This window comes from Pagrus pagrus (genome assembly GCF_965226575.1).
Source record: "Pagrus pagrus genome assembly, chromosome: 19".
In the NCBI taxonomy this organism is placed as follows: Eukaryota; Metazoa; Chordata; class Actinopteri; order Spariformes; family Sparidae; genus Pagrus; species Pagrus pagrus.
In genome coordinates this window covers 9560009-9586223 of record NC_140203.1, presented here as the reverse complement: position 1 = coordinate 9586223, position 26215 = coordinate 9560009, and the positions used below count along the sequence as shown (strand labels likewise).

General features: G+C 40.1%; 2 protein-coding genes across 3 annotated transcripts; both read left to right on the top strand.

Annotated features, from left to right (window-relative positions):
* The first annotated feature begins 390 nt into the window (after positions 1–390).
* Positions 391–10033, top strand: prkaa1 (protein kinase, AMP-activated, alpha 1 catalytic subunit). The gene is made up of 9 exons (XM_084383764.1): positions 391–602; positions 2574–2715; positions 5281–5374; positions 5662–5806; positions 6149–6236; positions 6345–6569; positions 6705–7218; positions 7343–7469; positions 8294–10033. The coding sequence occupies exons 1-9, from the start codon at positions 506–508 to the stop codon at positions 8572–8574; spliced, it is 1713 nt and encodes a 570-aa protein (XP_084239890.1). The 5' UTR covers positions 391–505; the 3' UTR covers positions 8575–10033.
* A 1817-nt stretch (positions 10034–11850) lies between these two features.
* On the top strand, positions 11851–25500 carry ttc33 (tetratricopeptide repeat domain 33). 2 transcript variants are annotated; one of them, XM_084383600.1, is made up of 5 exons: positions 11851–11940; positions 12390–12620; positions 17612–17693; positions 21452–21583; positions 24928–25500. In XM_084383600.1, the coding sequence occupies exons 2-5, from the start codon at positions 12391–12393 to the stop codon at positions 25300–25302; spliced, it is 819 nt and encodes a 272-aa protein (XP_084239726.1). In that variant the 5' UTR covers positions 11851–11940; position 12390; the 3' UTR covers positions 25303–25500. The 2 variants fall into 2 exon arrangements, with proteins under 2 accessions (XP_084239726.1, XP_084239725.1); XM_084383599.1 differs by lacking the exon at positions 11851–11940 and adding an exon at positions 11958–12205.
* Positions 25501–26215: the final 715 nt, after the last annotated feature.

Here is a 26215-nt window from a genome sequence, read left to right as displayed (position 1 = left end):
TATCATGTCTAAGACAGAGGTCAGAAGGTCGGCCCGTACCTGGCCCTATAGTGCTGAGGTGATCCACACTTTCCATAGTTCTGTTTAGCTTTCCCTGTAAATAATTTATGGTGCATTTTGTTGCATTCGCCCACGTTGAACTCAGCTCCATATATTTCTTAGTTACATGCTTTTCATTCATTATCGCATATACTTTTAATGCAAATCTTCTCTCTATTCAATACATGACCCTGCGTTTAAAATAATCATACACTTTATCATTTCCATGCAAAAACAAGTTTAATCTATGAAAAGTTGATAATCACACCGCGGTGTAGGAGTTTACGGGGAGCATTTGAATGCACCATACTACGTCGCCTACGCCTCTGACGAATCGCGCAGGAGCCGGGGCGCCTCCCACCCGCCGTACGGAACAGAGCCGCTGGAGTAGAGAGACGCACATAGCGGAGTCCAGACCATCTCTGCCCGCAGCTAGCTAACCCCGCAGCAAGGCCACTGCGGGAAGATGGCGACGGAAAAAACGAAACATGAAGGAAGAGTTAAAATTGGACATTACATTCTCGGAGACACACTCGGAGTGGGGACGTTTGGGAAGGTTAAAGGTATGTCTGGTTGCCTTGACGCTTGTGCATCCTGCCAACTGAAAGATGGTGGCAATGGGGGGTGTTAGCTTAGCTGCTAATGTAGCCTGCTATGAAAGCTAACTTGTCGCAACACCAGGAAGGTATCACACTTGTTGTCCTGCTAGTTGGCTCAACTTGTTTATGACAAACGTGACGTCTTTGGGGGGACTTAGCTGCAGCTTCCGACGACAGCTTCTCAATGCAAGTTTTATGACATTAGCTTCTATTTAGCCACTTATGTTTCAGTTAGCGTCGGTTGCGTTGTGTGCTAGCCAGAGAGCCACAAGTCGCTTGTCAAGACAGACACCGGGAAGTAAACCGTCTTGGTGTTAGCGCTAGCTGGGTACATATTAATGAGGAGCGTCTGATGCGTCTCTCGTATTAAACATAAGATAAGAGAGTCGTGCAGCCTGGCCCTACATTTGGTCTCAACACTGCCATCCCTTCATGAGTAGTATTTGCCATTTTGTTGAAAAGTAATGCTTGTAAATGTGTGTGAAATCTACGCCCAGTGTTGTCAGTGCAGAGGGCGGTACGAGGTTTAAGTCAATAGACAGCTTTGGCTTGTACCAACAGGTATTGGTCTAAATCACCTGTTGGATTTCAGAAAACGTCTTTTTGTGTTTGCCCAGATATTCTTTACAGGTGTGCCCATATTGTTGTCTCACGTGATGGTTAAAGGCTGAAGCCTTTTTTTTCTGTAGGCAGCTTTCTTTTCACCAGGTAGTGCCTTTTGTCTCCTGGGAACACATGATAAAGCCGTAATATACCCAAATGAAGTGACCCGACCAGGCCATCTCAGGAAAAAAAGAGTCAGAACAAGCACAAGCTTTGTTTACAGTCACTTAATTCCTAGTGAGTCATCTCTCTGCACTCATTTTTTTGGGAGCGGACCACAGTAAACTGGAGTTTCTGCTCTGTGACTATGGATGATTACTACAGGGTTAGTTAATAGTTCACTAGCAGTTCACCTGGTAAATCAATAGCAGCTTTTAACTCGCATGTGCAAGTGTGCTGTCTTCCCTTCCATTGTTCTGCTTAAATCGTGATATTTTTGGGGCTGCACAATTAATCGAAATGTTATATGTTGTTGTAAAGGTAAATTGTGCGACAAAACAGTATTAAAATGAAGTACTGTAGAGCTGCCAGATAATCTGGTCTAAAAATCTTGCTCTCCTGATGTCAGGAGACATGTTTGATGGGTGCAGACTCCAACAAATGTCACATCTTCATGATTTTTATAGTTGTTTTCAATGAAAATATATATTTTTTTACCATGTTGTACAGCCATGTTTTTTAGACAAATATGTTTAATATATTTTCTGCATTAGCATAGAAAAATGCACAAAACATACACTTCACATTAAACGCTGATAGCACAAAAACAACAAAACACATCACGTAAATCCACTTTGAATACAATGGAAGTGAGACACGTTCTGCTGTTGTACTTTCTTGACAGATTACTAGAATCAATTCTTGGTGGACAAATAAAGATAAAACAACACTTTATATTAACAAAATCTATCATAAGTAAAAAAGAAAATATAAAGAAACTGCGGCAAGGCCCTAGCAAACTCTACTCCCCCAGGAATTTCACGAATGAGCCCCAAATCTTTTCAAAAGTGCTGTATTTGTCCTTTAATAAACATGTATGTTCCTCCCTAGTCAGACATTGCAACAATCCATCAACCCGACTTTGCTTGCATGGCCTATTTACAGATTTTCCATGACAGAGCAATTTTATGTTCAGCTTCAAGTAAACAAAATATAACCATCTTCTTAAATGTATTGTTAAGTTTGCAGTTTACTGGGAAACATCTGAAAATATACAGTGTAGGGCATAGTGCAATCTTCTCTTTTATGGCAGAGGATATCTTGTATTGTTGGATTGTATTTTGCATTGTAATTGGTATTACTCATGTGTGCTCATTTTGTTTGATCCTGCAGTTGGCCAACATGAGCTGACCAAGCACCAAGTGGCAGTGAAGATCTTGAACAGGCAGAAGATCCGCAGTTTGGACGTTGTGGGAAAGATCCGCAGGGAGATCCAGAACCTCAAGCTTTTCAGGCATCCTCACATAATTAAACTGTAAGTCCTAGATTACACCCTGCTCGCTGCTCCATAATCCCCCTGCCGCCACATTAATGCCACCCACGGAGCTATTTCCAGGCTTTAATGGTGTGTTTTAGAATACATCCATCTAGGACAATATCTGTCTGACCCATCTCCTCTCCCTTAACTCCTCGGCTTTGTCTGTTTTGGTGATCCCCTCTGTTGACCTTTCATTTTAATGAAAAAAGTGCTTCATCACTGTTGTCTGTGACGTCTTTCTGATTGACCTCTTCCTCTTAAATGCAGTATTCATAGATCTCATTATTCCATATAGTGCAGCTGTACTACAGCAGGAGAGAATTGTCACTTGCAACTAGATCTGCAGCTCATTATCGATTAATCTGCTGAATATCTTAAATTATGATAATTGCCTAATTTAGCCAGTTTGATCAAAACTATTATCAAAACAGTTGGCAATTAGTTCTGTTTGATAGACTAATCCACGCAGCTCTACTTCCAATCCAAATTTGTGCTTTTGTCATAGCCATCATATTATCTGTCCTGTTTTAAGTAGCTCACGGCACTGCTGACAACATCTGCACACGATGATGCAGAAACATACCTGACTGCATGGTTTTGTTGTGTTTAACTTCCCGTCTGAACTGACTGTGACACTAATCAGAGGCCAACTCAGGTCGCTGTTTTGGCTTCAATGCGCAGGTGCGTCAAGCAGTGACGGTAGCCACTACCAGCCTGAAGTAAACATTCCATTCGGCAACACAAAAATGCTGGACATAAACTGTTGTTGATAAAGTCACTGATCTAAAAATATAGTCAGTGAATTACAAAGGTACTTCCTGTCTGGTATGTGAATGTCCTCGGGCTGCAGCGAGGGCCAGATGCCACATTCAAGAGGTCATTAAACTGACCAGAAGGTGTGGCTGATTACCAGAAATACCAGCTCCATGTCATGCATGCACAAGAATGTAAACTCTGTTTTGTGAGTGTGTGAGAGAGAGAGAGAAGGCGAGATCCCATCTCTGACTGGGTGCACAAACACTGGGGCAGAGTGCAGAGCATTGCCTGCCTCGTCTGAATAATGTTTAGTCAAGACAAATGGAGCAACGTTACACAGTACTGCTTCACTCGGTTTACAGGATGATGTAACAACAGATGAGATGAGCAGTTGATCAATATATTCAAACTTTGGTCATTTTAACTTGAAGGTGCTTTTGTTCTAGTAGACTTACCGCAATCATTACTGCATTTAGCTTCAGACAGACATGGCAATTTCACGATGAATTGGCTAAAGCTGGTTTAAGATAAGGCAGAAAGCGATCTGCTACAATATCTTAACACTTCCATATTGTTATTGCTTTGCTACTGTTTTTTGGTATTTTAAAACTTGTATTTGCAGAGCTGCAGGGTTTATAATGTGGTGTCTGTCCTGCTGACATATTCCAGGTGTCCTGTTTGCTTATTCTGTTGCTTGATGTAGAATATGACAATCACCGAGGAGAATGTGGCTTATGTGCAAGCAGAGCCACACAGCCAGTGTAGTGTAAATAGATGGAGGTGCCTCTGTGGATTCTGTGGTGCAAGAATTTCCCACTAAGCCAAGGACTGAAAGCAAACGCAGTAACAAGTAACACATTCTTAGGTCACTCAATCAATGATGTATAACTAATGCTGCAGTGATTTTAGGTACCTACACTTTGAATATTGATGCTGTTTGTTGCTTGGTGGCATTGATAGATATGGATAAGGAGGAAATCTCTGGGATCATTATAAATGGTTGTTATGGCATTGATTGTTTTTAAAATGCACCCTCATTAGATTATTTTATTTATTTATTTGTTTGTTGTAGCCTACCTTGTGCTTGCTTTTTGATCCTACAGTTGGTTGTGCTTATTTTTCTGGATTAGGTGACTATTGCATTGCTTGTAATGCGTGTTAAGGGGAGATTCCATCTGTAAACCTAAAAGGTTTTCTAAATCTCACCTGCACAAACTGCTTCTTTTCTTTTGTTGCTGTGTTTCTGCTGCTTTGAAATAAATACAAAAATATATAACGGTTGCCTTCCTTCAGACTTACACACTAAAGCCTTGTTGGTTTTATGACGCTCCTCCTGGCTAGGGTTGAAAGTGGGTTGGACACTGCCCCAAACATAATTTTACGAGCATTTATTCACTACTGCTCAAGAACTGAGGGCAAAGAAGAGGGAAGAGGGCATGCATGACAGGGTGCAATGAAACACAGGTTTGTAAAGTATGTCACATGGTTAAATGGTTTATTAGTCTATTATTGTTTATTAGTTTTAGTTATATTGTTGCTGTGCTGTTTTTCCACTGGAAATGGAGCAGCACACATACAGTATGCTGTAGGTTTTGTGCTTGTTTGGGTGACACATAACAACAAAAATATTTTCTCTGGCCACTTTTGATGTTTTAAAATATTTAACAGTAACCAAATCCGGGAGATAAAATACCACACATTCCTATTTTTCTTTGCACGAATGATGAAATAAGAAATCCTAACTGTCTATATGAGCAGTGTAATATCATCTGATTGTTGATTTCCACTTTGTATTAATGTCTGCAGGTATCAGGTTATTAGCACCCCAACAGATATCTTCATGGTGATGGAGTATGTCTCAGGAGGCGAGCTCTTTGACTACATCTGCAAAAACGGAAAGGTAGATAATGGAAAATGTCTTATAGTCTTGTATAATGATGTCTCAAGTTTTGTTTCCACCTTGTTGTATATTTTATGATCAGTGAGGGGAACCAGAACACAGGAGTGCATTATGTGCTTGGTGTTCTTGGCAGCCTTTTGGTGCAGATACAATTGCCTGCGAACCAAAAAGCCAACATCGCCTGCAAAAGATATCAAAACATGACACGAAGCGCTGCTTAGTCAGCTGTGATGTGCTAACTGACTCACTGAAGATCTCACCTAATGGATAATTTTCTGCTATGACAGTTGGATGAGAAGGAGAGTCGTCGGCTGTTCCAGCAGATCATTTCAGCTGTAGACTACTGCCACAGACACATGGTGGTGCACCGAGACCTCAAGCCTGAAAATGTGCTGCTTGATGCACACATGAATGCCAAGATTGCAGATTTTGGTAAGTGTGTCTCAGTCAGGAGTCTTAACCGGCATAATTTTAATATAAAAAATATGGATGCATTTGTACAGGAGTCTGTTCAGTAACTCTAGATTAAAGTGGTATCAGATCGGGAATCTGTATCACCTGAGCTAAGACATTGGAATTGGTATCAGGAGAGAAAAAGTCGGATTGATGCATCCCTTGTAGTAATGAACCTACAGACCATTATCACCAGACTTTGGTTCATTCACACTGATCCTGTAGCATTGCTTTTTGTACTTTGTCAGTAATTGCAGGTTTAAATCCATGAGTATTTGAAATACATGTGTATATTTAACAACGATGTACAATTCTGTGCAGGTTTATCAAACATGATGTCAGACGGAGAGTTCCTGCGAACAAGCTGTGGTTCTCCAAACTATGCTGCTCCTGAGGTCATCTCAGGAAGGTAACGCTGACACAGAACTTAAAGCATGCTCCAATTACGTTGCTGGATAAGCAAAACCTTGTAAAATGTTGCTTTCAGATCACAGGATTTCTTTTTCCTCCTCCTCAGGTTATACGCTGGTCCAGAGGTAGATATCTGGAGCAGTGGAGTCATTCTCTATGCCTTGTTGTGTGGGACGCTTCCCTTTGACGACGACCACGTGCCAACACTCTTTAAGAAGATCTGCGATGGGATCTTTTTCACCCCGCAGTATCTGAACCCTTCAGTAATAAGCCTCCTTAAACACATGCTGCAGGTGGACCCTATGAAAAGAGCCACCATCAAAGAGATCCGGTGAGCCTGATGTCAAGTCTTTCTTTTAGGTCTAGATTATAGAGCAGATCGTCTTTTTTAAACTAGTCTTATTGATGCGTTTGTATTCATGCTCTGAGGTTTGTTTTACTACAAAAACATTTTCTCCCACCACAGAGAGGACGATTGGTTCAAACAGGACCTACCCAAGTACTTGTTCCCTGAGGACCCCTCCTACAGCAACAACATGATTGACGATGAGGCCCTGAAGGAGGTATGTGAGAAGTTTGAGTGCACAGAGGAGGAGGTCCTCACCTGCATATACAGTCGCAACCATCAGGATCCACTGGCCGTCGCCTACCACCTCATCATTGACAATCGTCGCATCATGAATGAAGCCAAGGATTTCTACCTGGCATCCAGCCCTCCCGACTCTTTTCTAGACGACCAGCACCTGACCTCATCTGGCGCAGCTGTGACCGTCAAGCCCCACCCTGAGCGCGTACCCTTCCTTGTGGCAGAGACGCTCCCCAGGCCTCGCCACACGCTAGATGAATTAAACCCCCAGAAGTCCAAGCACCAGGGGGTTAGAAGGGCCAAGTGGCACCTGGGTATCCGCAGTCAGAGTAGACCCAATGATATCATGTCAGAAGTGTGTCGTGCCATGAAACAGCTGGATTATGAGTGGAAGGTAAGGAAGAAACTGGGCATGTAGGAGAAAATAGTCACATATTTGAATAGTAATTAAGTTAGGATCATGTTACTTTCATCATATAATCTCTAAGGAGGTAACTTAATGCAGCTCAATCTTGCAGGTTGTGAATCCATATTATCTACGTGTGAGAAGGAAGAATCCGATTACGGGGATGCAAACCAAGATGAGCCTTCAACTCTACCAGGTGGACAGCAGAACCTACCTCCTTGACTTCCGTAGCATAGACGGTAAGCTGTGATTACACTTCATCAATTACATTAACCAAGATGTAACACAGTCAAGTCAATAACCTGTTGACATTGTCAAGATACTCGAAAGTAAACCCTGGACTCAGCTCCCTGTATTTGGGTAGTGTTTACCTGGATTCTGTCCTGGAGTACTCTGTATCAGTGCCGACCTCATAAATGATTGACTCAGGGTTGAGGGCTTGAGCTTTACACAGTCTGTAGGTGAGCAGCGGCACGTCAAAGGAGGATATGAGATAAGAGTGTTAGGTAAGTGTATAGGCCATTCATGAAGCACAGGCATGCTGTGTGAAGGGTACGAGACAAAGATTTGACTTTAGGCTACAGCAAAGTCAGCCACAGAGGTTATGTTCAGTAGCAGTTGTAACTGATAGCTTTAAGGAAGGGAAGGCTGGGTGAATTTGCCTTTTAAAATGAAAAACATGTTGTGCAGAAATGCAGAATATCCAAAACTGGTAGTTTAGACTTTATACAGGACTTCTGGCATGTTCATCAAATTTAATTTATGACTCTTGAAGACATTTTGACAGCATATAGAATGTCATTTAATACAGTGTTCATGTCAGAAAATCAATACAGACAATAAGGCTTACATTTATTTATCAAGTACATGAATTTCTTGATAATTTTTTTCTTAGCTAATTTTTGCCAGCAGTATATACGTAATTTGTCCTGAGCTGTTCCCAAGGATTGTTATCTGTCCCGATCTGGCATATTTTAATGGGTCGGTATTGGCTAAAATACTGCTGAATTGAAATGAAGAGTATTTTATATAAAAAAAACCTTTTGTGTCTTGTGTTAATCAGATGATATGTTGGAGACAAAATCTGGAACTGCTACCCCTCTCCGCTCTGGGTCTGTGGGCAACTATCGCACCACTATTAAGAATGATGTTGATGGGGCGGATGCTTCAGCTACGTCAAGCCTTGTGCAATCCACCAAGGCCGCGGAAGGCTCTTTAGCGTCGTCGTTGACCTCCTCCATCGACTCAACGGGAGGAGACAACGCATCTATCCCTCGACCAGGAAGCCACACCATCGAGTTCTTTGAGATGTGTGCAAATCTTATTAAACTACTTGCACGATAGCTTGCAAAACAATCGCTAGCCTTTTTTCTTCTCCGAGTGTCTTTATAGCAATAAGCATGCAACCGATTCATGGCTCAACTCATCCCGGCTGAGGATGAAGTGATTGTTCCATGGCACTGACGCAAGTTAGTGTTCCCTAAGAGGAAGAGATGTATATTGAGCTGGCAGGGAATGGAAGGGGTTACTGGGAACGAGGAGTGACAAGCTACTTAATAGCTAGGACAGAACAACATTTAGGACGGGGTTTTACAATTTTCTGATCAATTTAATAGCAAAATGTCCACATCCCACCTATACATATACGCGTAAGTGATTACACTGAATTTATCTGTGCTGTAGCCAACGAGCACTGCTTTCCAGTACAGTGGAAAAGATCAAGTTTGTACCTGCAGAGAAGGAAGCCACGCGTTGAGGGTTTGGTATTTGGGTGGCAGCCGTGTAGGATGCAGGAAGCACTTTTGCACAAGTATCTTTTATTTCCTGCTGCTCTTGTATTTCTCTCAGTGGGGATCAGAGGAGTGGTGCAGATGTATCGGGCGCTGCACTGGCTATAACTAGGGTTGTCATGCCCATCACATTCATTGGACTTTGAAGAAGTGCAATGACCCTTGTATTCCTGTCTTGTGTCAGGGACAAAAGAATGCTTCATCAGATTTATGTTTGGTTTTCTTTTTTTTCTTTTTTTGGAGAATCTGAGTTGTCAGACTAAATTGTCATGGTTTTGTCCTTGTTGTAAAAAATTGTTTGAATGTGTCTGTCCCCTACATTTTTATATATAAAGACGTGAATATATTTATCAGTGCGTTAAGTGGACGCAGTGTTGGCTCTATTGGAAATGGATTTTTTTTTGTTTATTGCATTAAGATCTATTGCTGGATGGCATATATATTCCTTTTTTTACTGTATGGTTTTTAAATCAATATCACAGTTTTGTTTCCTTCAATCATGATTATTCTGATACTTGATTGTCTTTCCATATAAATATAGCCTGCTTTTACCATTTAAGAGGTATTTTGCCATGACAGTCAAAATCTAGAAATATATCATTTTCACATGTCACATATTAAAATGACAAGTTGATTTTGACTTTTTTTTGTTGTATTTTCTCTTTCTTGTTTTTTTTTAGATTAAGAATTAGGATGATTACTGAGTGAAATGCCTTTTGCCTACATTCAACTTGTAAACGCCAATCCATCACAAGTATATAGGCCTCATGGCTCAATTCGAAAATGAGTAGTAGCAATTACATGCAGTGCATGGACAATATGTAACGGCAGGTGATTACATCCAGAATAATGCTATTTTTTTCGAAATGGTTGTTTTGATTGCCCATGCATTCCCATGAAGCTTGACCGTAACGAAAGATTTACATATGTTCAAACCTGAATCAGACATGTGAACTTGCAGTCCAGCAGGTTAGATCGCAATTCTGATAGAAGAAATAAAAGCTTCGCACATGCATTGAGGTCATAACTGTGTGACTGGTTTATATTTGATAAAAAAATATAAGACAGAACCTGATACTTGCAGGCCCACAAAGCTGGTTGATTTGTCTTTAATCACAAGTATGATGTGTTTCCCTTCATTTCCTGTCCACAGTCTTAAAGTTTTGAGTGGTGTCTGTTGTTTGGCTGCCTTATCATTATCAGTACTGTTGAATCAGTTTTTATTTCAGTAAAAGATTGATTGGTCAGAATTATTGGCATCTTTGCAGTTTTAATGGTTTACAGTCCACAAAATATTTTGTCAGTGTCTGTTTGTTTCAAATTCAAAGATTATTCTATTTGTTGGCTTTACAATAAATAAAAAAAAAGAAAACTCTTAAATGCAAAACCTAAAATAAACATCTGATTATGTTGTTGCCAAACTGTTGTAGACCTCAGTAATTGCTACCACCTTTTAATTTTGGTAATAGGAAGAACTAAAGTTAATATAAAACGTCAAATGGTTTCTAATTTCATCATCTTCATTTTTGACAATTAAACCAGGTTTAAAAGAAATGTGCATGTTCTCAGTATAATATCAAACACTTAGTTACTTTAGTTATAAGAGGTATTAGCAGTTGCTGAAGTCTTTGTTTCCAGTGTTAAGCCCACAGCTTTAAAATAATATCCAAAATATCTCATTTGTATAAAAGACTTTACATTTCAGAGGTGTTGTTCAACAAAAATTGCCAAGTGACAATAATTATGATCATCTTGTTTCTTTTGCTGTCTTGCGGGGCAGGTTTGACTGAAATATTTAGTTGATATTTGACATTTATGTCTCAGTTTTAAACTAGAGTTTATAAAATATAGTGATCATGGTAAGGAAACACGCACTATGGTCTTGGAAAGATATTGTGAAACTAAAGCATTTTTGGTTTAAAGGGCAGTTGCAAGTTCTGATTACAAAACTTCTCATGGGTTTCATGATGGGTTTTGCAGGAAAGATGAATGTGTGAAGCCGTGACCTTTTTTGACAGCAGATGGAGTAGTGTCCTAGTGGACTGTTAGCAGATATATTCTGTCTATTTGAACTGCTTCAAAGAAATATTGTTCTATTTTTGTTTGATGTGTAAAGGGACCCTACCAGATGGACCAGTGTAAATCTGAATGGACAGTGTTGAAATCGTTTGTATACACAACTGCCTAATAAACTGCTAAATTGCACACAATTCTGCTGAAGTTTTTTTTTTTGTATGTTTCTGGTCTTTTGACAGCTTTGAGGAGGAACTCGCATTAACCCGAAATATAGTACCAATTTAATATCATAGTTGTGCTATAAACAGTGCAAAGGACGCTGGATATTATGTAGTATCAGTGCAGTTATGCTGTATAAGTTAATGGATTGTAAAAAAAATTTAAACGAATGTCCAACCGCAGGGAGGAAGTCTTAAATTTTGTTTTTCTTCTTTAGGTACTCAGGTCATTTTAGAACAGTCTTGATGTACTTCTGTTTAATGGAAATCAATAATAATCTGAGATTAAATATGTGATGTTAAGTAAAAAAAAAAAAACATGTATGTATTGCATATGAAATGTCAAGTAGGCCCATGGCAGGACTCTTTCTTGAGTGATCGCTGTGGTGCCATCTTGTGGGGAAAACAGGGCGTCAGCTCCAGACGTTTTATTTTATTATGGACGTTTCCTTGAGAATTTAAGTATTTTTAATGCAGCAAAATATTGATTTATTATTTTTTAAAGATAGTGTCCTTGACATGCCAGTGTATCAGCTTCAAAAATAAGGTTCGTGTTTCTTTAAAAGCCGATGTAAACATTTCCACAGCTTCCGGGTCTTTAATGTGAAGGGTCACCAAATATGGCGAACTATTAACTTCCGTTACCGTTAGCTTGTCCAGTTTAGCTCACGGAAAGCTGTTATTTCGTACGTAAACTTTCCCTCCTGAGCACATTTTACTGGTTTTAAATAACAATATGAAATATATTGTGTGCTCTCATAATTACTTTTGTGTGCGCCAAAGGTGTTTGGGCAAGTGTTAGCTCTGCTACCATAGCTACCATTAGCTAGCGTTAGTGTCAAACCGTAGTTTTTGTTTATTAGCTAACTTGTCTTGTAGGATGTAATTGGAAACGATAGATAACAAGCTTTATGCACTGTACTTAAATAAAAGATACATCTAACTGCATACGTGAGTAGTTGATAATTTAAGTTGTATAATGCAAAAAAAATGGCTAATGTTCTGTTAGCTAGGTTTCTGTTTTTTCAAAATAAAAGTCTAACCTTATGGATTTTGCGGCACTAACTGCTTAATGATTGTAGATGAATTAGGATTTCTGATCATGCAGCGTGTGATCGCACCTTTTCCCCTGCAGGATGGCTTCATTTGGCTGGAAGAGGAAAGTTGGTGAGAAGGTTTCAAAGTCAGTGGTGCAACAGTTTGAGGCTGAGGCAGAGAAAGCTAAAGATGTTGGACCGAGTCAGCAGGACGAGGAGGTGGACTGGCTGCATGCCTCCAAACGACGGCGGGAGGTCCTGCTGGATGACTGTGCGGCCAAGAGCAAGAGGCTGAAGGATGAGGGTGCACAGCTGGCTGAGCAAAGCAGGTGAGCGATGTCATGTGTCTTTGCTTGCTGTGTGCACGTCATGCCAGGGACAGCTTTTAAAAATAACTCACACACATTCAAACATCCATTGTTTGGTCAGTTGTGTAACATCTTTCTCAGATTGCTTGCACACAGAGGCACACATTCATTCTATATAGAACTTTTAGTTGCTATGTGGGTGGCAGGATTAATTAGGATTTTGAGAAAAATGCAGTGTACTGTTAAATCCTAGCCCCTGAATATTTGCTCACCTGTCGCTTTGTTAAAAACAGCCGGTGCTGAACAAACAAGCTTTATTTAGTGTACATTATTATTTCCTTTGAAAGACATTTTCCATAATCTCTGCCAGTTTTATTACAAGCAGGATTACGACTTGAATCTTATTTTATTCTTTGACACTGAGGCGCTTCCTGTCTGTTTGCTGCTGTATTCTTTATGTGGACTACTGGATTGGATAGCTGGGGCTTAATTACTCCTTTAATGGATACTCAGAGTTATTACCATTGAACCACTGGCTGCTCAATTCTCTGAAGTAAGAATGAAATCAGGAAGTTTACTGTTAGAAAGGAGGGGATGTGACTTTCAGTTGAACATAAGGCAGGGTAACTACAGGATAGCCTTAAGCAGCTCAAATTTGCCAATAACTATTGACATGTGATATTAGCTGTCCTCCAAGGGAGGGCACCATTGCACAGAGCACACAGACCCATCCGACACAACTAATAGCCTGCTACTGCCTTGCTATTATAGATCAACAGTCACTAAATGCTGTATTTCAAAGATACAGTCGAGTTTTCCCTGTAATTTATTTCATGTCTTTTTTGTGAAAGTAGAATGTGTGTTTTGGTGTCTGCAATCATATGCTCTTGTAGTCACAGCGCTGTATTTCTCTCGGCTTTTAAAGATCAGTAAATGGATAAACAACAGCAATGCATATTTTGGCAGTGTGAGAAGCTGGTAGTCAGGCCTATCAACTTTGATATTCAGGGAGCAATAAAAACAGAACAATTTGAAAATGAAAGCTTTTCAAACAAGTGATAAAAGACATTTTTAAATTGCTCCTACAATCTACTCTAGCAGCCCCTGTATACTCCTATGGAATAATGTATGTTATGTTGAAGAATGATAACAAATATTAAGTGATATTTTGCTGCTTTGAAATGTTCTTTCCAGCTCTACGTTTAAAAATCACTCAGCTGCCTTTGTATGCCGAACACACAATAGACCTACTTCAGGAACTGTTGTCTGATACATCTTCAATGATAATTGTCCCTTTTAGCAAATAACAATCACTTTTTGACCACCCCCCTCAGTCCAGTAGATGTAATGTGGTTGCCCGCAATGCTTGCTTGTAATTGTATTTGCGAGGAGAAAGTGGATTTTGCGAGGGGAAATGATGTCTTTCATGGTGCTCCGTAATGGCTGCTCAGAGGTTTGCGATGGTGTCTGGTCGGGGATATCGGCCGTTAGTTTAACGACATTGACCTCTGATGTCAGACTGTCATTACCAAGGTTCAGATGCTCCTGATGCAATTGAAGAGCTCCTTTTGTACCTGTTTGCGATCTGAGTCTCCTCTTGAGTCACAGCGAATTTCTCCCAAGGGGGATCAATAAAGGAACATCTTATCTTATCTTATATGCAGTGCTGAGCCTGTGGATGTAGAAATTACGTAGCTGTTGGCTTGTTTTCCACATTTTAAAGGTCGACACATACTTTTTTATTTCAATTTTCTAGGGTCATGTGAAAGTGAGTTTGCCCCATTTTTATGTACTTTCACGATTACCAAGACACAGTCAGTATTAAGCTAGATTTAACAGTGGACATTTTTAACTGTATGTGAGATTTTGCCGCTTGAACAGAACAGAAGAATATTGAGCTCACTGCAGACAGTGTCATCTTCATACAGGAACAAAAACCTTGTCTGTAATATCAGCTGCCGTGCGGAGCAGAATCTTAATGAGGATGACTGACTGTCCTGTCATTGTTGCACGAATGAGCTGCTTGACACTTTTATTCATGAACTGCACAAATGAAAAGGAACATTTAAAATACCTATTATCTGTTTGAATGAAAAATGAATGCAATCCAAAAAATATGATACATTGCAGACTGCATATGCATTCGTAAATGTAGTTTTATTCTGGGCTGCTATCAGGGCTCAACGATAAGGTCTGCCCAATTGCCCAAGGCAAGTAAAATGTCATGTTGTCCTAGTTAATCTAGCTGAACTGAATAATTGGATAAACGGTAAAAAAGAAGTAAACACATCTTTTTTTCCAGAGCTGATTATTGAAGTAGCTGAGGAGTGAGCCATCTCGCTTTCTTTTATCTCAAGAGTTGCAAATGTGCAATACTGATCGGGCCCTCGCAAGAAAATTGTGGCGGGTAAAGACGTTTATTGAGCTGAAGCGTAAGCGCAATATTTTAATTGTCCTGAGAACGGAACATTTTTGATATAGCCCGACCGATATCTGCCAGTATTGGTTTATCACAGATATATTGGTATTAGTGTATATGTTGTCCAATATTAGCACATATGAAAACTTTGTACTTTATAGATGATAATGCAGAAAAATATGCTTGGGATAATTACTGAATACTAAATTACCTGTGAAGTTTACTTTTTCAGTGCAGTCTGAAAAAACACCAGTATAAGTGGGGCTATAACTTTTGATGTCCAAGAATGTTTGTTGCTCTGAATGAAACACTATGTCCTTTTTCTTAGATAAAGATTAAACATGGCAGTTAATTAACCAACTGTACTTTTAACCCTGCTGCTTATTGCTCGCCATTGAATCAAGAGTTGACCAGAGCTCATCCAGTCTTTTGGCTTCTGAACATTAGTAAGAGCCACACAAAGACTCTCGCAAGGCTCAACAGGCATTTGCTCGAGACGGCTAAATCAAATAAGTTGTACAAAAGATGACTGACAGTTTTCCCGACTTCACTAAGACATCAGCTTAATGCTGTCCTAAATGAAAAAAAACCTGGTAGTAGTTTTTGAAAGATCATCAAATTTCTCAGAAGCACTGTGGTGGAAAATAAACCATGCAGTTGCTCAATTATGAGAAAATCTTTAACAGCTACTCTAAACAGTTGTTGGGGAGATGTGGGAGTTTTTGAGGCAGCAAGTCACATCATCATCCAAATACTCTGCATAGTTTGCTGATTTGTCTGACTTCCAGCTGCCGTGCTGAGTCAATTTTTGCGGACTAAAACTCAGCTCGCAGGGTGGAATTTAGCTCTCAGAGGCTTTTGGAAATGTGCATCCTCTGAAGGCATGTTTTTTTAATTTTTTTTTTTTAGATATGTCAGTTATGGGTATGTCTTGTCATCGTGACCATGTGTCGGGGATGTTTCCTTCTTTTGGACAGAAGTGTGTGTAACAGTCATAATGTAGCCACCGTTTACTTTTTCCAGTACAGGGACTGTCTACATATATCTCAGTCTGTTTCATATTTATTCACTCCTTCACATTTAAATGTGAGAGTGCACTAACATCACTCCAAAGATTGCAGGATTATCTTACTTTTATTCTTTGTCTCTCCCTCTGCCCTCGCTGCGACTGATGCACAGAGTTGTGATAACAGCAGAAGTGTCATTTTTAGCTCTCAGGCTTTGTGTGTTTTACTTATTGCTTAATTTCCCCACATGATTTTGCACTGTCCTTTGCCTCATATGTTGGTAAGATTTCTTCACTCTGCTCTAGTTCCATTTCCTCACTCCTCTCTCTGACTGTTGAATAACAGTGGTATATGTTTTCTCAGGCCGGATCCCAAGTTTTATAACCGATCAGTGGTAATGGTCTCATTGTGTGCTTTCTAATTGCTTTTTAACTTTCAGGATATCCTTCTCCATAATGCTATAAAAGATTTAGACAAGCGGACAGATGTATTGTGTCGTCAAACCCAGGATTTCACCTCATAATCTTTCCAGGCCTTTGTCTCGATCAGGCCATTGGAATGATTCTTGAGTCAATATTGACCTGAGGAGGAGAGGGCGATTAAAGTGCGCATAAACACATGTACAGATCCATTCAGTGTGTTGAAAAAAGTCAAAAAGTCTGCTTGTCAAAAACCTTCGTACCTCGTAATCAAATCTATCCAGAACAGATCAGTAGACTAAAATGCTTAATGTGACATCTGGAATTAGCAGCAAATCACAGTGTCTTGCTGGCTCAGATAAGAAACCACAGCATAGATTTCCCTGGGATGAGTTTAATTTGTAACATAATTATCCGCCTCAGTGGACCTGAGCGGGTTTGTTTAGCTTCTTGCCTTGCTGCCCTTGTATACTCTGTAATGCCATTCTGTCAGACAGGTGCACAGGTGTTGGGAAGTTGGCTTGCAGCTTTAGAGCATCCACAAGCCCGTGTAGCATTTTGTTCTGGGGGTCAATTCCAAGAGAAGAACATTTGATTTGAGTTAAAATAAAGAATAGCTTAAAAAAAAATTAATTATCATGAGTTGAAATGTGACAAAAATAGTCTATTCATCTCAGCTTTTGAGGAGTCGTACGTGAGAAGGGGAAGACCGAATCAGGGCAGCTTTCCAATAACACAAGTGGCTTCTCTATAATAAGAATTTACCATGGAGACCAGCTTCATGAAATCCACCAAACAAACATGTGGCCCGATGTTAGAGTTACGTAATATCAGGGCGGAGACAATAAAACTGAATGTCCAATTGCACAGCTTAATGTAATTGTCTATTTGAATCTGTCATGCTTTACAGCAAATAATTGAATATCAGCCAAAGTCAATATACAGCCATGTTTAACTTGAAGTAAATAAACATTGATGCATTATAAATAATTCAGATTCAGACGCTTGGCTTTTTCAGTAGTGTATTACACTGCCAAGCTTCCCTGGTGTACTGCGCATCAGTAGCAGACATCTTGTGGTTTATGATGCCATTAACAAACTCTTTTAGAGTGTTTAATCCTTCACTTCTTTCATGTGTGTTTGAACCACAGTGTGTGTTTTCTTTAGACACAAGGAGGCCATTAAGAAGTGGGACGAGGCCATTCAACTGACTCCAGACAACCCAGACCTGTATGAGATGAAGTCTCAGGTATTTTCTGAACCTATATTTCACTTTTCCCCTTTCTCTCGCTATACTACCATTATCATATATAGCCTACTACTCGTTTTCCTTAAAGGATAAGTTCACCCAAAAATTAAATTCAGTCATTATTTCTTCTCACCCCAATGCTGATGGAAAGTCAGGTGAGGTTTTGTAGTCAAAAAAAACATTTCTGAAGCTTCACAGCAAAACAGCGTTACAGCATTCTCCTAAGCAACAGAAGTAGATGGGGACTTGTTTTTGAAACGTTAAAAACAACCAAAAAAGAACATAAAATGGCTCCATACAGATCCCAAATTGATTTGACACGATGTTATTTGCACTCACGACATGCCGTCAAGCCGGTGCACCCACTTCAGACAGGTTCCGCAATGACTGTGTTGATCCGGTGTCTTGCCACTGGATTAGCTGCCATTTTATGCTTTTCTTTCAGTTTCTTTTTTACGTTTTAAAACAAGTCAGCATGTCAAACATGTCTTCTGAATATTGCCTGACATTGTAGTTTGTCTGTAGTGCACCCTAGTGCGACTTAAAACCTTTGCAACCAGTATGTTGGCATGGCTACGCATCAGTGTTGACATAGAATGACACTATATTCGGGTAGATGTGTTTGATAGGAAAATTAACCCACGTCCTCAACGAAACTAGGTTAGACTGATAATTCAGTCTGATCTTCAGTTCTTTGGGTGAATGTGGTTATAAAAATAATTTCTAACCACACGTCTGATGCATTAGATAGAATGTTTCCTGTTTCAGTGTGTCTAAAACCTGATGCTTTTCAACAGCTGCCTGAAAAGTTTGGAGGTTTAGTTTTACATCTGGCTGTGACGATATCTCTGATATTTGTGTTCATAGCCAACATACAGCAAATCAGCCACGTGCTGCAACTTGTTTTGCAGCTTTAAATATCAGGATAACTGAACAGCATTCCATTTTTTTTTTGGTTTTGGACTGCTGCTGAGCACCAGCATGACCGTCCATCAGCTGCCACTATGGTATGCTTTTAAGCTGGATACATGATATCAGCATGTTGATGACACCACTGAAAGTCTGCAGCATGTTTCCAACGGCTTTTATGTGTTGGCTCTTTAGCTCCATTTCCTTGTTCCTGTCTCTTGTTCCTTTCACTTCCCCTTCTTCTGGGTGGATACCTTTGTGTCTTTGTGTCTTTCAGTCTTTCTCTGCCATCATTCCTCAGCTGCTGCTCTCTTATTCTTCTAACAAAGGGGCATGAAGTATAAACAAAATGATCACAGAAGGACAAGTTTTCATAATAATTCGTCATATGCATTTCGCCCTACCGTGGTAGTTATCTTGTCAACATAACATTCATCATTCTGTCTTTTTTTTTTCTTCTTAAACTAAAATTCTCCCATATTGGATCTTTAAGACCTTTTATGTCTCCCAAACCTAGACCTGAAGCTCAAAATATATTTCTTTTTTGCTTTTTCTTTTTTAAATCAGAGGTTACTCTGATATTATATTTACAAAATGTGTCTTTACATTGGCATCTTATAAGGCAGTGGTTGCCATATATGTGGGACAAGTGGAGTAGTCAGAGGAGGTAGACAGACAGACAGAGCTCTTTCCGTTATTTCTTTTTCATTTACTACAACTAACACAATCAAATCTCTCCTTATAGCCATAACCACTCACATCACATGAACTATTGTAAGCCTAACATAATATTGTCCATTATACGATATTTGAGAAGGATATCATTAGGAAGAGGACCAGACCTCGAAAACACCACCACAAAATTGATTTTTGAATGGATTTTGAACCCTGACATAAGCACAGACTTGCGTTTTAGCTTCGATTCAGCGTGTCTGACCACACATGTGCAGCACATCTAATCTATTAGCCTCCGTTATCAGTGTTGATGTTACTCACACTCATTAGGCTGAAACCTGGACCTCATCATATTCCCATTATTGGCCCCAGATGACGAAGATGGTTACACTGATGCTGGTCACTTACTTCCCCTCATCACTTTCCTCCTGTTTAATTCAATCAGTATTGTGCCTAATATGTCTCCCTGTATGTCTGTCACAGCAGACTGTGGTCAGCTCTGGAGGACATTTTTAAAACTTTAATCACATCTTCCTGCTGATCTTGAGGAGTGACCATTGAAACTGTTGTATAAATGTGCTTTTCCAATCAACATTTCTTGTTATGTTCCATTGTGATATGTTTCCTTATAATGTCGAATCGGTACAAACCAAAGACAGCCATTTTGGTTTTCAGGGATGAGACGGAGACATTTCTGAGCATTAGTAGCGTGTCACTATATGTGTATATGTATCAAGCATAGATATCAAAGCAAAGATAAAACTCCAACTAAGATGCTGGATGTGGTTTTGGTGTCAGTGTACCATCGTGACTGTAAGTTTATCACGCAGTGGTGTTACTCTTCTATCTTAATTTCTTGTGAAGAGAAAAGAGGCTCTTCAGTTTCATTTTAGTTCCGTGTCTCTGGTTAAATGTGCACTTGGGTCGAATATCTGAGCAAACAAGTTGTTAAGAATAACAAAATGTATCACTGTGAGACTGAAACCAACAGGAGTGTTCACACTTCCTTTACACCAACTTAACCCTATACTGTGTGTATGATCTTCTGACAGCTTTTTTTAGGCACATATGTTACAGTCACAGCCTCAGAATAAAAGAGACAATACTGTAGTTGATACTATTAATCCTCCCCCTTGAATAACGTTTTGTCTTTATAGAGATAATGGATGGGTGTTATGCAAATAAATGCGCAGTAGTGTAAAGTAGAAGACAGGTTGTTTCCAACATGACAGGAAGGCGCAATTCAAAACTATAAAACTGCATGCATTTATCTACTTAGCGTCTGAATAGAAGCTGACTCATAAGCCTCTGCTGTATCTGGAAGAGGTTGAAAAGGTTAATGAGTTCAGTGCAACGCTGTTAAATGTGAGCATCCGTAAGTACATTACAGAGTGTAATCTTGTGACCATGACTGCTATTGTTTTGCACTTTACAGTATGTTTGAATGAGTCTCGTCAGTGATGCAACTAATGCATTATCGTTACATTTAGTCTGACTCACCGGATGTAGGCTGTGGGCATAAGCCAGCCGCTGAGTGTCTAATTCAGGCAGCAGTCCCCCTTGAAAATGGCTAATACCCAAACACTTACCTCATCGCTAACAACGTGAAATATAGTTTTAATGGTTAGTAAAATAATTGGTGGTTCGTTTTCTGTCAATCAACTACATAATTGATTCCATCTTAACAGAGAATTTATAAAACTGGAAAATATTACAAACATACATACATGAACATGCAATCAAATATGGAATATTTTCTAACACTGCCCACTTCTGTATTTTCTTTTTTTTGTTTTGTTTATGTTTGTGGATTTAATCTCGTTTTACATTTCTTATGCTTATTTGATTATTTTACCCTCTCAATATTGTTGTTTATTTTGCACATATTGCGTTAAAGCAACAGAATGTGACTTCCTGGAGAAAAACAGTTGACTGTTGAGTCTCACCCAGAGGTTGTCAAATACTGACTTTCTGGATTGGCAGCTCGGGTTGGACGCTAGCCCAAAATGTTAGTATTTGACAACCTGGGGATGAGACTCAGAAATCAATCTTTCTCCAGGAAGTTACATCTTATATCAGCGTCACGCTTCTACTTCTGTCCATTGTAAAGGGTACTCTATGCTCACCCTAGACCTGAGATTTAGAGTCTTGAACTACATCATGTTTCTCCACAGGTACTGACCATTCTGCAGGAAGTGTTCCCCGCCGTGAACGCAGCGGAGATGGCGGTGAAGTACCGTCCCCTTTGGTGGGAGGGCTGGCAGACTCTGGGCCGTGCCCAGCTCAACATGGGAGAGGTGGACCTGGTGAGTGTGGCTGGGGATACACTCCAGATGAAAACAAATTAGAGTATGGCATATGCACAAAAGCGGTCGAGCAGCTATATTCAGGGCGGGAAACAAATTAGATGGAGGAGTGTTATGAGTCACAGCAGAAGGAGACAAACGGGAAACTTGGGGGAAAAAAAAAATCTAATTACAGATAACAGTATACTGTATTAGGGGTGGCTGAGACTGTGCTCACTGCAGGGATTAAAACCAAATGCATTTCTTGGTTGTAGTCAAAAAGGTGCCACTTAGCAGGTGCAAACACACCAAAATTCAAGCTGGCACATATAGGCGTTACCAACACTCACTAATGTTACATAACCAGTGATGGCTGCCGACTGAGTCACTACTGATCTTCAGCGGAATATCCTTATCCCAATGTTTGATTTTGCAGTGGACCTGTTTTTGTAGCCGACTATAAATCAGTCATGGCCTAATTTCTGAAGAGCCGTTAGGATGCGTCAGTTACTTCTGTTTACTACTTTTTGCAGACTCCTTGCCACCGAGTTGGAGTCCCTCTTTCAAAGCACGCCCAGGTGCCTGAGGCTTGGACGATTGCTTAAATTGCCCCAGAACACGCCGGGACCTGTGGCTGTATGAAACCTGCTGATCACAGTTTCACTGTTTGCCCCATTTAGAGCCAAGCAAACAGGGCTGAACTCAGAAAGCCTCCGGGTAATGGCACTGCGCATCGCTCCTAGAGCGAGAGACCTGTCCTACGGCACCATAAACAACAATGGGAAGTGTTGAAAGTTAGCTGAGCTAAAACTAAACCAAATACAGACACACCTCCTTGTATAATGAAACTATTGGGAAGGAAGGGGGAAAAAAACACACATCTATTTTTAGCGAGGCTTGTTCAGTCGTGTTTTAGTGCTTTATATGAATCAACATGTTTGCGTTGTGCCTGTTTGTGCAAATGTAAGTGCGGTGGTTCCATTTTTTCTCTTTCACGAGTCTGTTCTTTTCCTTCCCTTCTTTAATTTCCTCTCCTCTCTGTCTCACTTGACGAAAATGGAGAGTGCCCAAACAAAACAAACATATAGCTTCTGATTCAGTTCACTTACTGTTTTAAAAATATTGGAAGCTGGCATTGACAACATTCCAGCGTGACAGCTTGTCCCCATTCATCTTCTCATTATTATCGGTATGCTCTCTTTTGGCCACGATTTTCACAGAGAAGACGGTTTATGTGCTCACTGTGTGCATCCTGTTTGTTGAAGGATCGCTTTGAAAATAAAGAGTTGATCTGTTCAAGATGGAACCTGACCTGTCGTTTTGGGAACAGACAGTTTCAGTTTATCAGTTGAACTTGACAGTGCAGGTTATGTATGTTACAGGTGAGGAGTGTTTCATAAGTTGTAAACAACTTTGGCTCCATGTGATATATCCAGTAAAGATTGATGAGACAGAATGATGATGGACTCTAATTAAGCATTGGGTTCTTACCAGTTTATCTTTACGTTAATGAAGAAACTTCTTGACAGTATCTAAAAACAAACTGAATTTCTTATTGAAGATAAGAGAAGATAAAACACCAAACATTTCTGAATCTTAACAGCAAAACAGCATTGCAGCATTCTCCTAAACAACTAAAGTAGATGGGGACTTTTTTTTTACATTAAAAACAACCCGAGAGAGAACATAAAATGGCTCCATACAGCTGGTATGCAGTGTGTTCCAAGGCTCCTGAAGCCCCGAGATCCCAAATTGATTTTGAAAAGATTTTATGTATACACTCAACACACGGTTGAGCTTGTGCACCCACTTCAGACGGGGTGCGTGCTGAAGTTTTTTAGCTTGGCAGCTACAGTGAAGATATCGAAAATCAATTTGGGACATCTTGGCTTCTGGAGACTTGGATTACACCAGACAAACTGTATGGAGCCATCTACTAAGTCCCCCTCTACTTCAGCTGTTTAGGAGAATACTGCAACGCTGTTTTGCTGTGAAGCCCCAGAAATGTTAAATGGAATAAAAGACATTTCATTATTTGGTGAACTTTTCCTTTAAAGACATTGTTGAGGGCCAATAATGGCTGTTGGAAAACATTCAATTTTTGTTTTCTTTGGCTCTCGTCACCAAATACTTGATGTCTGACGCACTGAGGGCACTTCCTCGGCTTGACTTTTTACCGTAAGTCGGCCTCGAGGCTTTTGTTCTGGGGCTGACATTAGATTGGGTTTTGATAAGAGCTTTGGTCACTGTATCACTGGGAGCAGGTGCAACTCTAGTGTTGTAGTGTAGCATGATCCTTTCTTTATTGTTCTCTACTATGTTTTGTCCACCTCAGCCTGACGGTGCAAGCAGAGTGTGCGATTCTGCAAAAGTATTTGGTATTTGGGTGCACCTGTTTGAGAGATTCTGAGTTCTGACATAATACACAGATTTCTTTAAGCTCTGTTTCTCGTAAGCAAAGAGCCGCGTACAGTCACAAAAAACAACTGACAAACCTCGCTGGCTGCTGGTCAGCTGGAGGAGGTCCCCTTTGTGTTTTGTAGTAACTCCAGCAGAACGATGTCTTCTCCCGTGATGTGATTGCAGATTAACTTGGTAGGGACATGGCTCACTTCCATGTAGTTGAAGGACTTGTGAGTGGCAGAAAAAATCAAGCGAATATCCTGGTTTTTATCATTAATCATAATACATTATAAATCTGTAATCTGCAGCATTGTCAGAGTGCTCCTTAAGTCTATCTTAAACCTTTATTGATCTATATGATTTTTGTCTTTTAAACCAAGATGTTCTGTCTTTTATCTGGACCCTGAGTCTGAAATAAAGATGGAATTGAATTAAGTCGCAGTCATAACTGGTTTCAGTACCAGATTAACACCTTTACACCTTTTACAATGTGCTTGACAGATTTCAGACGTCTGTCAGAATCGATTTATGAGCTCATCAGTCACCTCAAACAGCACTCAGAGGTAGATTCAAGTCACCATTTCACAGGCAGCAAATCCTCACAGCTAAAGGTCGTCATCAGGTCCGGTAAACGATTGGAGGCCGTTTGTATTTCTGCTCGATAGGACAATAACTTTCGCTTTGATTGACTACAGCTGCATACTCAGCTAAGAGATATTGATGTCTTCTTAATGAAAGCATAAATCTGCCTGCAATACAGCACGAAGAATGTTAGGGTCCTGCTCGTGTTAATGATGCACCGCCAGCTGATTCAGCTGCACAGATGCCAGTGTCACAACATTCATCTGTGAGAATTACAGCGACAAGACACAACCAGGCCTGAAAGAATTAAACCTTCAATCTGTTGGAGACTATAAACACCCCTGAAAACTTTTCAATCCTAATCGCAATCTCTTTCGCAGGCTATGAGGTCCTTCCAGGTTGCCGTCCACCTGTGCCCATCAGAGCGCACCCTGTGGCAGGAAGACCTGGCATGGGCATGCAGGTTAAAGAAGCAGCACCCAGGAACCGAGGAGAGAGCACGGCAAGAGGAGGAGGCCAAAAAACAGATCCTTAATGCCCCCGAACTCGAGCAGGACTATGATTTTGAGTCTGATGAGGTGTTAGCCGCGTGCGAGGCCGTCGCTGAGAGACAGACACGCTACGAGGAGCTGAAGAGGACCGCTGTGGTCATAGACGCAGAGGGAAATATAAAAAATGTGGTGACTGGTGTTGGGGGATCACAGGACACAGCCACACCATCAAAGGAACAGTTTGTCAAAGCAAGAGGACTTTGAACTGCTCTCAGCATGAACTGATTGTCCTGCCTACATTTTTTAAGAATGAATGGTATTATTTCTGAAACCGCTGTGAGTGAAGGATTGTGTGCGACAGAATAAAAGGAAATTGAGTTCTGTTTTACATTTTCCATCCCTTTAATGTTAATTGTGTTAAATGTGCATGTAAAGAAGATAAAAGTTTTTTTTTATCTGTTCTGGCTCTTTACTGTAAGTCATTCGGTTCCAGATACCCAAGATGTTGAAGCTCTTAACTTTCACATTTCTTAGTTGTGTTTCCTCTGAATAGCACAATAAGACTTTGAGTTTATGGCTAATGGATTTTCTAAAACTTCCACTTGATGGAGTCTGAGGTGATAATGAAAATGAAAACAGGATTGCAAACAGTGCTTGGAAATGGACCCCCTTGAATTGAATTAAATGTACAAATAAAGAAGGAGAACAAATCCAATCACACTGCAATTATCCCGTAGATGAAGCTGTGAAAATCGGCGAACACATTCATGAAGTAAGACAATCGCATTTTTTAGTTAAAGCTGTCTGACTCGAAAGTAGATTAATCAGACTTTAGTATCCTCCAGGACTGAAGTATATGAACACAAATCATGGGAGGTGGTAGAAATTTAACAGAATTAAAGAATTCCCCGTTTTAGCTAGAAAATACTTAAGATGAAGGCTTTTATCTAGCAAGGCACATCATGTCTGATAGTCGCTGTTAATGATCTGTGAGGTTTCCATGTGTTGGTGTTTGTCAAACAGGCTGCTGCTGAAAAAGACAATGCATGCACAGCAAATTGCAGATGAGTGAATAAACACAAAAAAAAACTAAAGACTTTGAGTCCAGATGTTGTCTTGTATTTGTCTTCATGATATGAGTCGCTGGGAACCATTTCACACTTTGCTGCTTAGGAGG

Excerpts from the sequence above, each read along its gene's own strand:
- ttc33 (XM_084383600.1), top strand. The coding sequence starts at position 12,391 with ATGGCTTCATTTGGCTGGAAGAGGAAAGTTGGTGAGAAGGTTTCAAAG. Across the intron at positions 12,621-17,611 it reads CAGCTGGCTGAGCAAAGCAG|ACACAAGGAGGCCATTAAGA; the intron begins GTGAGCGATGTC and ends TGTTTTCTTTAG. Across the intron at positions 21,584-24,927 it reads ACATGGGAGAGGTGGACCTG|GCTATGAGGTCCTTCCAGGT; the intron begins GTGAGTGTGGCT and ends TCTCTTTCGCAG.
- prkaa1 (XM_084383764.1), top strand. The coding sequence starts at position 506 with ATGGCGACGGAAAAAACGAAACATGAAGGAAGAGTTAAAATTGGACAT. Across the intron at positions 2,716-5,280 it reads CATCCTCACATAATTAAACT|GTATCAGGTTATTAGCACCC; the intron begins GTAAGTCCTAGA and ends TAATGTCTGCAG. Across the intron at positions 6,237-6,344 it reads CCTGAGGTCATCTCAGGAAG|GTTATACGCTGGTCCAGAGG; the intron begins GTAACGCTGACA and ends CCTCCTCCTCAG.